Source organism: Leptodactylus fuscus (genome assembly GCF_031893055.1).
Source record: "Leptodactylus fuscus isolate aLepFus1 chromosome 2 unlocalized genomic scaffold, aLepFus1.hap2 SUPER_2_unloc_1, whole genome shotgun sequence".
Lineage (NCBI taxonomy): Eukaryota > Metazoa > Chordata > Amphibia > Anura > Leptodactylidae > Leptodactylus > Leptodactylus fuscus.
Window position 1 is genome coordinate 142,437 of NW_027439802.1, and position 10,661 is coordinate 153,097.

General features: G+C 45.2%; 1 protein-coding gene across 1 annotated transcript; it reads right to left on the reverse strand.

Annotated features, from left to right (window-relative positions):
• Positions 1-1,346: 1,346 nt before the first annotated feature.
• On the reverse strand, positions 1,347-7,706 carry LOC142186326 (uncharacterized). Its single transcript, XM_075261154.1, has 3 exons — positions 6,924-7,706; positions 4,335-5,117; positions 1,347-3,836 (listed from the first exon to the last, which is right to left on the reverse strand). The coding sequence occupies exons 1-3, from the start codon at positions 7,704-7,706 to the stop codon at positions 1,347-1,349; spliced, it is 4,056 nt and encodes a 1,351-aa protein (XP_075117255.1).
• Positions 7,707-10,661: the final 2,955 nt, after the last annotated feature.

Below are 10,661 nucleotides of genomic sequence, written 5' to 3' on the forward strand. Positions count from 1 at the left end.
CCCCTCCACCTCCTGCCACTCATTTACCACTTCCTGTCACTCCCCTCCACCCCCTGCCACTCATTTACCACTTCCTGTTACTCCCCTCCACCCCATGTCACTCATTTACCACTTCCTGTTACTCCCCTCCACCCCCTGCCACTCATTTACCACTTCCTGTCACTCCCCTCCACCCCATGTCACTCATTTACCACTTCCTGTCACTCCCCTCCACCTCCTGCCACTCATTTACCACTTCCTGTTACTCCCCTCCACCCCATGTCACTCATTTACCACTTCCTGTCACTCCCCTCCACCCCATGTCACTCATTTACCACTTCCTGTCACTCCCCTCCACCCCATGTCACTCATTTACCACTTCCTGTTACTCCCCTCCACCCCATGTCACTCATTTACCACTTCCTGTCACTCCCCTCCACCTCCTGCCACTCATTTACCACTTCCTGTCACTCCCCTCCACCCCCAGCCACTCATTTACCACTTCCTGTCACTCCCCTCCACCTCCTGCCACTCATTTACCACTTCCTGTCACTCCCCTCCACCTCCTGCCACTCATTTACCACTTCCTGTCACTCCCCTCCACCTCCTGCCACTCATTTACCACTTCCTGTTACTCCCCTCCACCTCCTGCCACTCATTTACCACTTCCTGTCACTCCCCTCCACCCCCAGCCACTCATTTACCGCTTCCTGTCACTCCCCTCCACCTCCTGCCACTCATTTACCACTTCCTGTTACTCCCCTCCACCCCCAGCCACTCATTTACCACTTCCTGTCACTCCCCTCCACCTCCTGCCACTCATTTACCACTTCCTGTTACTCCCCTCCACCCCATGTCACTCATTTACCACTTCCTGTTACTCCCCACCACCCCCTGCCACTCATTTACCACTTCCTGTTACTCCCCTCCACCCCATGTCACTCATTTACCACTTCCTGTCACTCCCCTCCACCTCCTGCCACTCATTTACCGCTTCCTGTCACTCCCCTATTGAGCCCATTACCCCGCAGTAAAGTCTCGGCTGTCAGCCATATTGAGAGGATACACAGGGAGGCCGGGAATCAATACACAATTTATTGATAAATAGAAACCTTTACTTGATTTTTTACCTTTACATCATTTTATAATAATTAATCTTAACATTGTAGGAAAATACAGAAAATAATAAGATATTTACAGGAGCCGAGGCCTTGTGGGTTGTCAGATGTCAGGAGTGCGCTGATAGTTGTCGGCGGTGTCAGGATGAGCTTTAGATATAGATCTATTATAATATCGCCATTATACACATCCCTTATATAAATACATATTACAGGCAGAGCGAGGAGAATCGGACACTGCAGCAATCACTAGGCCAGGGATGACAATAGAGAGCGCACCGCGTCCGCCACCTGCTTCTTCAGCTCTGTGAGTGCTGAACTAATGGCTTCCGAGGACTTGTTAAGGAGATTATTGGCCAAGTCTAACAGCTCCTTACCCAAGTCTTCCGGGACAATATCTACTAGGATATTAATGATTTTTTTGAGTTGCTCTTGTGGGGATGGGGTGGTAATTATTGTGTTAGTTGTCACTGTTGTTGTCTCTGGGGTAGTTGTTGTTTCTGAGGTAGTAGTGGTTGTTTCAGGGGTAGTTGTGGTTGTCTCTTGGGTAGTTGTTGTCTCTGGGGTAGTTGTGGTTGTCTCTTGGGTAGTTGTTGTTTCTGGGGTAGTTGTTGTTTCTGGGGTAGTAGTGGTTGTCTCAGGGGTAGTTGTTGTTTCTGGGGTAGTTGTGGTTGTTTCAGGGGTAGTTGTGGTTGTCTCAGGGGTAGTTGTAGTTGTCTCTTGGGTAGTTGTTGTTTCTGGGGTAGTTGTTGTTTCTGGGGTAGTTGTTGTTTCTGGGGTAGTAGTGGTTGTCTCAGGGGTAGTTGTTGTTTCTGGGGTAGTTGTGGTTGTTTCAGGGGTAGTTGTGGTTGTCTCTTGGGTAGTTGTTGTCTCTGGGGTAGTTGTGGTTGTCTCTTGGGTAGTTGTGGTTGTCTCAGGGGTAGTTGTGGTTGTCTCTAGGGTAGTTGTGGTTGTTTCTGGGGTAGTTGTGGTTGTTTCTGGGGTAGTAGTGGTTGTCTCAGGGGTAGTTGTGGTTGTCTCTTGGGTAGTTGTTGTTTCTGGAGTAGTAGTGGTTGTCTCAGGGGTAGTTGTGGTTGTCTCTAGTGTAGTTGTTGTTTCTGGGGTAGTAGTGGTTGTCTCAGGGGTAGTTGTTGTTTCTGGGGTAGTTGTGGTTGTTTCTGGGGTAGTAGTGGTTGTCTCAGGGGTAGTTGTTGTCTCTTGGGTAGTTGTTGTTTCTGGGGTAGTTGTGGTTGTTTCTGGGGTAGTAGAGGTTGTTTCTGGGGTAGTAGAGGTTGTCTCAGGGGTAGTTGTGGTTGTCTCTAGGGTAGTTGTGGTTGTTTCTGGGGTAGTAGTGGTTGTCTCAGGGGTAGTTGTGGTTGTCTCTTGGGTAGTTGTTGTTTCTGGAGTAGTAGTGGTTGTCTCAGGGGTAGTTGTGGTTGTCTCTAGTGTAGTTGTTGTTTCTGGGGTAGTAGTGGTTGTCTCAGGGGTAGTTGTGGTTTCTGGGGTAGTTGTGGTTGTTTCTGGGGTAGTAGTGGTTGTCTCAGGGGTAGTTGTTGTCTCTTGGGTAGTTGTTGTTTCTGGGGTAGTAGTGGTTGTCTCAGGGGTAGTTGTTGTTTCTGGGGTAGTTGTGGTTGTTTCTGGGGTAGTAGTGGTTGTCTCAGGGGAAGTTGTGGTTGTCTCTTGGGTAGTGGTTGTCTCAGGGGTAGTTGTGGTTGTCTCAGGGGTAGTTGTGGTTGTCTCTTCAGTAGTTGTTGTTTCTGAGGTAGTTGTGGTTGTTTCTGGGGTAGTTGTGGTTGTTTCTGGGGTAGTAGTGGTTGTCTCAGGGGTAGTTGTTGTTTCTGGGGTAGTAGTGGTTGTCTCAGGGGTAGTTGTTGTCTCTTGGGTAGTTGTTGTTTCTGGGGTAGTTGTGGTTGTTTCTGGGGTAGTTGTTTCTGGGGTAGTAGTGGTTGTCTCAGGGGTAGTTGTTGTTTCTGGGGTAGTTGTGGTTGTTTCTGGAGTAGTAGTGGTTGTCTCAGTGGTAGTTGTTGTTTCTGGGGTAGTTGTTTCTGGGGTAGTAGTGGTTGTCTCAGGGGTAGTTGTTGTTTCTAGGGTAGTTGTGGTTGTTTCTGGGGTAGTAGTGGTTGTTTCTGGGGTAGTTGTGGTTGTCTCTTGGGTAGTAGTGGTTGTCTCAGGGGTAGTTGTGGTTGTCTCTTGGGTAGTTGTTGTTTCTGGGGTAGTTGTGTCAGGGGTAGTTGTGGTTGTCTCTAGGGTAGTTGTTGTTTCTGGGGTAGTTGTGGTTGTTTCTGGGGTAGTTGTTTCTGAGGTAGTAGTGGTTGTCTCAGGGGTAGTTGTGGATGTCTCTTGAGTAGTTGTTGTTTCTGGGGTAGTTGTGGTTGTTTCTGGGGTAGTTGTGGTTGTCTCTAGGGTAGTTGTTGTATCTGGGGTAGTTGTGGTTGTTTCTGGGGTAGTTGTTTCTGGGGTAGTAGTGGTTGTCTCAGGGGTAGTTGTTGTTTCTGGGGTAGTTGTGGTTGTTTCTGGAGTAGTAGTTTTTGTCTCAGTGGTATTTGTTGTTTCTGGGGTAGTTGTTTCTGGGGTAGTAGTGGTTGTCTCAGGGGTAGTTGTTGTTTCTGGGGTAGTTGTGGTTGTTTCTGGGGTAGTAGTGGTTGTCTCAGGGGTAGTTGTGGTTGTCTCAGGGGTAGTTGTTTCTGGGATAGTTGTGGTTGTTTCTGGGGTAGTGGTTGTTTCTGGGGTAGTAGTGGTTGTCTCAGGGGTAGTTGTTGTCTCAAGGGTAGTTGTTGTCTCTTGGGTAGTTGTTGTTTCTGGGGTAGTTGTGGTTGTCTCTTGGGTAGTTGTTGTTTCTGGGGTAGTAGTGGTTGTTTCTGGGGTAGTAGTGGTTGTTTCTGGGGTAGTAGTGGTTGTCTCAGGGGTAGTTGTTGTCTCTTGGGTAGTTGTTGTTTCTGGGGTAGTTGTGGTTGTCTCAAGAGTAGTTGTGGTTGTCTCTTGGGTAGTTGTGGTTTCTGGGGTAGTAGTGGTTGTCTCAGGGGTAGTTGTGGTTGTCTCTTTGGTAGTTGTTGTTTCTGCGGTAGTAGTGGTTGTCTCAGGGGTAGTTGTGGTTGTCTCTTGGGTAGTTGTTGTTTCTGGGGTAGTTGTGGTTGTTTCTGGAGTAGTAGTGGTTGTCTCTTGGGTAGTTGTTGTTTCTGGGGTAGTAGTGGTTGTCTCAGGGGTAGTTGTGGTTGTCTCTTGAGTAGTTGTTGTTTCTGGGGTAGTAGTGGTTGTCGCAGGGGTAGTTGTGGTGGTCTCTTGGGTAGTTGTTGTTTCTGGGGTAGTTGTTGTTTCTGGGGTAGTTGTGGTTGTTTCTGGGGTAGTAGTGGTTGTCTCAGGGGTAGTTGTAGTTGTCTCTTGGGTAGTTGTTGTTTCTGGGGTAGTAGTGGTTGTCTCAGGGGTAGTTGTGGTTGTCTCTTGAGTAGTTGTTGTTTCTGGGGTAGTAGTGGTTGTCGCAGGGGTAGTTGTGGTGGTCTCTTGGGTAGTTGTTGTTTCTGGGGTAGTTGTTGTTTCTGGGGTAGTTGTGGTTGTTTCTGGGGTAGTAGTGGTTGTCTCAGGGGTAGTTGTAGTTGTCTCTTGGGTAGTTGTTGTTTCTGGGGTAGTAGTGGTTGTCTCAGGGGTAGTTGTAGTTGTCTCTTGGGTAGTTGTTGTTTCTGGGGTAGTAGTGGTTGTCTCAGGGGTAGTTGTAGTTGTCTCTTGGGTAGTTGTTGTTTCTGGGGTAGTAGTGGTTGTCTCAGGGGTAGTTGTAGTTGTCTCTTGGGTAGTTGTGGTTGTTTCTGGGGTAGTTGTTGTTTCTGGGGTAGTAGTGGTTGTCTCAGGGGTAGTTGTAGTTGTCTCTAGGGTAGTTGTGGTTGTTTCTGGGGTAGTAGTGGTTGTCTCAGGGGTAGTTGTAGTTGTCTCTTGGGTAGTTGTGGTTGTTTCTGGGGTAGTTGTTGTTTCTGGGGTAGTAGTGGTTGTCTCAGGGGTAGTTGTAGTTGTCTCTTGGGTAGTTGTGGTTGTTTCTGGGGTAGTAGTGGTTGTCTCAGGGGTAGTTGTAGTTGTCTCTTGGGTAGTTGTTGTTTCTGGGGTAGTAGTGGTTGTCTCAGGGGTAGTTGTAGTTGTCTCTTGGGTAGTTGTGGTTGTTTCTGGGGTAGTTGTTGTTTCTGGGGTAGTAGTGGTTGTCTCAGGGGTAGTTGTAGTTGTCTCTTGGGTAGTTGTGGTTGTTTCTGGGGTAGTTGTTGTTTCTGGGGTAGTTGTGGTTGTTTCTGGGGTAGTAGTGGTTGTCTCAGGGGTAGTTGTAGTTGTCTCTTGGGTAGTTGTTTCTGGGGTAGTAGTGGTTGTCTCAGGGGTAGTTGTGGTTGTCTCTAGGGTAGTTGTTGTTTCTGGGGTAGTTGTGGTTGTTTCTGGGGTAGTTGTTGTTTCTGGGGTAGTAGTGGTTGTCTCAGGGGTAGTTGTTGTCTCTTGGGTTGTTGTTGTTTCTGGGGTAGTTGTGGTTGTTTCTGGGGTAGTTGTGGTTGTTTCTGGGGTAGTTGTGGTTGTTTCTGGGATAGTTGTGGTTGTCTCAAGGGTAGTTGTGGTTGTCTCTAGGGTAGTTGTTGTTTCTGGGGTAGTTGTGGTTGTTTCTGCGGTAGTTGTTGTTTCTGGGGTAGTTGTGGTTGTTTCTGGAGTAGTAGTGGTTGTCTCAGGGGTAGTTGTGGTTGTCTCTTGGGTAGTTGTTGTTTCTGGAGTAGTAGTGGTTGTCTCAGGGGTAGTTGTGGTTGTCTCTTGGGTAGTTGTTGTTTCTGGGGTAGTTGTGGTTGTTTCTGCGGTAGTAGTGGTTGTCTCAGGGGTATTTGTGGTTGTTTGTAGGGTAGTTGTTGTTTCTGTGGTAGTTGTGGTTGTTTCTGGGGTAGTTGTTGTTGTCTTTTGGGTAGTTGTTGTTGTCTCTTGGGTAGTTGTTGTTTCTGGGGTAGTTGTTGTTTCTGGGGTAGTAGTGGTTGTCTCAGGGGTAGTTGTAGTTGTCTCTTGGGTAGTTGTGGTTGTTTCTGGGGTAGTTGTTGTTTCTGGGGTAGTTGTGGTTGTTTCTGGGATAGTTGTGGTTGTCTCAAGGGTAGTTGTGGTTGTCTCTAGGGTAGTTGTTGTTTCTGGGGTAGTTGTGGTTGTTTCTGGGGTAGTTGTTGTTTCTGGGGTAGTTGTGGTTGTTTCTGGGGTAGTAGTGGTTGTCTCAGGGGTAGTTGTAGTTGTCTCTTGGGTAGTTGTTGTTTCTGGGGTAGTAGTGGTTGTCTCAGGGGTATTTGTGGTTGTCTGTAGGGTAGTTGTTGTTTCTGTGGTAGTTGTGGTTGTTTCTGGGGTAGTTGTGGTTGTTTCTGGGGTAGTAGTGGTTGTCTTAGGGGTAGTTGTGGTTGTCTCTTGGGTAGTTGTTGTTTCTGGGGTAGTTGTAGTTGTTTCTGGGGTAGTTGTGGTTGTCTCTGGGGTAGTTGGGGTTGTTTCTGGGGTAGTTGTTGTTTCTGGGGTAGTAGTGGTTGTCTCAGGGGTAGTTGTGGTTGTCTCTGGGGTAGTTGTGGTTGTTTCTGGGGTAGTTGTTTCTGGGGTAGTTGTGGTTGTCTCACGGGTAGTTGTGGTTGTCTCTGGGGTAGTTGTGGTTGTCTCTGGGGTAGTTGTGGTTGTTTCTGGGGTAGTAGTGGTTGTCTCAGGGGTAGTTGTAGTTGTCTCTTGGGTAGTTGTTTCTGTGGTAGTCGTAGTTGTTTCTGGGGTAGAAGTGGTTGTCTCAGGAGTAGATGTGGTTGTTTCTTGGGTAGTTGTAGTTTGTTTTGGAGTAGTAGTGGTTGTCTCAGGAGTAGTTGTGGTTGTCTCTGCTGTTGTTGTTGCTTTTGTTGTAGTTGTCTCTTGGGTAGTTGTGGTTTTCTCTTGAGTAGTTGTTTCTGTCGTAGTTGTGGTTGTTTCAGGGGAAGAAGTAGTTTTCTCAAGGGTAGTTGAGGTTGTTTCTTCGGTAGTAGTGGTTGGTGTTGTGGTTGGTGTTGTTGTGGTTGTAGTTGGTGCAGTTGTGGTTGGTGTTGTAGTTGGTGTAGTTGTGGTTGGTGTTGTAGTTGGTGTAGTTGTAGTTGGTGTAGTTGTGGTTGGTGTAGTTGTAGTTGGTGTAGTTGTGGTTGGTGTTGTAGTTGGTGTAGTTGTAGTTGGTGTAGTTGTAGTTGGTATAGTTGTGGTTGGTGTTGTAGTTGGTGTGGTTGGTGTTGTAGTTGGTGTAGTTGTAGCTGGTGTAGTTGTAGTTGGTGTAGTTGTGGCTGGTGTTGTAGTTGGTGTAGTTGTGGTTGGTGTTGTAGTTGGTGTAGTTGTGGTTGGTGTTGTAGTTGGCGAAGTTGTGGTTGGTGTAGTTGTGGTTGGTGTTGTAGTTGGTGTAGTTGTGGTTGGTGTTGTAGTTGGCGAAGTTGTGGTTGGTGTAGTTGTGGTTGGTGTTGTAGTTGGTGTAGTTGTACTTGGTGTTGTAGTTGGTGTAGTTGTGGTTGGAGTAGTTGGTGTAGTTGTGGTAGTTGTAGTTGTAGTTGGTGTAGTTGTACTTGGTGTTGTAGTTGTGGTAGTTGTAGTTGTAGTTGGTGTAGTTGTGGTTGTAGTTGTGGTAGTTGTTGGTGTTGTAGTTGTAGGTGGATATTTCATTTCTGGATCTAAAATAAAATAAACATATTATATCTATGGAGCAGATTAAATACAATATTGTCAGCATTAGAAGATACTGCCTGATATTATACATGGGGGCACTGTGACTAGTATTATATATAAGATACTGCCTGGTACTATACATGGGGGCACTGTGACTAGTATTATATATAAGATACTGCCTGGTACTATACATGGGGGCACTGTGACTGGTATTATATATAAGATACTGCCTGGTACTATACATGGGGGCACTGTGACTGGTATTATATATAAGATACTGCCTGGTACTATACATGGGGGCACTGTGACTAGTATAATATATAAGATACTGCCTGATACTATACATGGGGTCACTGTGACTGGTATTATATATAAGATACTGCCTGGTACTATACATGGGGGCACTGTGACTGGTATTATATATAAGATACTGCCTGGTACTATACATGGGGGCACTGTGACTGGTATTATATATAAGATACTGCCTGGTACTATACATGGGGACACTGTGACTGGTATTATATATAAGATACTGCCTGGTACTATACATGGGGGCACTGTGACTAGTATTATATATAAGATACTGCCTGGTACTATACATGAGGACACTGTGACTGGTATTATATATAAGATACTGGCTGGTACTATACATGGGGTCACTGTGACTGGTATTATATATAAGATACTGCCTGGTACTATACATGGGGGCACTGTGACTAGTATTATATATAAGATACTGCCTGGTACTATACATGGGGGCACTGTGACTAGTATTATATATAAGATACTGCCTGGTACTATACATGGGGCACTGTGACTAGTATTATATATAAGATACTGGCTGGTACTATACATGGGGGCACTGTGACTGGTATTATATATAAGATACTGCCTGGTACTATACATGGGGACACTGTGACTAGTATTATATATAAGATACTGCCTGGTACTATACATGGGGGCACTGTGACTGGTATTATATATAAGATACTGGCTGGTACTATACATGGGGGCACTGTGACTGGTATTATATATAAGATACTGCCTGGTACTATACATGGGGGCACTGTGACTAGTATTATATATAAGATACTGGCTGGTACTATACATGGGGGCACTGTGACTAGTATTATATATAAGATACTGCCTGGTACTATACATGGGGGCACTGTGACTGGTATTATATATAAGATACTGGCTGGTACTATACATGGGGGCACTGTGACTGGTATTATATATAAGATACTGCCTGGTACTATACATGGGGGCACTGTGACTAGTATTATATATAAGATACTGCCTGGTACTATACATGGGGGCACTGTGACTAGTATTATATATAAGATACTGCCTGGTACTATACATGGGGGCACTGTGACTAGTATTATATATAAGATACTGCCTGGTACTATACATGGGGGCACTGTGACTAGTATTATATATAAGATACTGCCTGGTACTATACATGGGGGCACTGTGACTAGTATTATATATAAGATACTGGCTGGTACTATACATGGGGGCACTGTGACTAGTATTATATATAAGATACTGCCTGGTACTATACATGGGGGCACTGTGACTAGTATTATATATAAGATACTGCCTGGTACTATACATGGGGGCACTGTGACTGGTATTATATATAAGATACTGCCTGGTACTATACATGGGGACACTGTGACTGGTATTATATATAAGATACTTCCTGGTACTATACATGGGGGCACTGTGACTGGTATTATATATAAGATACTGCCTGGTACTATACATGGGGGCACTGTGACTGGTATTATATATAAGATACTGCCTGGTACTATACATGGGGTCACTGTGACTGGTATTATATATAAGATACTGGCTGGTACTATACATGGGGGCACTGTGACTAGTATAATATATAAGATACTGGCTGGTACTATACATGGGGGCACTGTGACTAGTATTATATATAAGATACTGCCTGGTACTATACATGGGGGCACTGTGACTAGTATTATATATAAGATACTGCCTGGTACTATACATGGGGGCACTGTGACTAGTATTATATATAAGATACTGGCTGGTACTATACATGGGGGCACTGTGACTAGTATTATATATAAGATACTGCCTGGTGCTATACATGGGGGCACTGTGACTGGTATTATATATAAGATACTGGCTGGTACTATACATGGGGGCACTGTGACTGGTATTATATATAAGATACTGGCTGGTACTATACATGGGGGCACTGTGACTGGTATTATATATAAGATACTGCCTGGTACTATACATGGGGGCACTGTGACTAGTATTATATATAAGATACTGCCTGGTACTATACATGGGGGCACTGTGACTAGTATTATATATAAGATACTGCCTGGTACTATACATGGGGGCACTGTGACTGGTATTATATATAAGATACTGCCTGGTACTATACATGGGGGCACTGTGACTAGTATTATATATAAGATACTGCCTGGTACTATACATGGGGGCACTGTGACTGGTATTATATATAAGATACTGCCTGGTACTATACATGGGGGCACTGTGACTAGTATTATATATAAGATACTGCCTGGTACTATACATGGGGGCACTGTGACTAGTATTATATATAAGATACTGGCTGGTACTATACATGGGGGCACTGTGACTAGTATTATATATAAGATACTGCCTGGTACTATACATGGGGGCACTGTGACTAGTATTATATATAAGATACTGCCTGGTACTATACATGGGGGCACTGTGACTGGTATTATATATAAGATACTGCCTGGTACTATACATGGGGGCACTGTGACTGGTATTATATATAAGATACTGCCTGGTACTATACATGGGGGCACTGTGACTGGTATTATATATAAGATACTGCCTGGTACTATACATGGGGGCACTGTGACTGGTATTATATATAAGATACTGCCTGGTACTATACATGGGGGA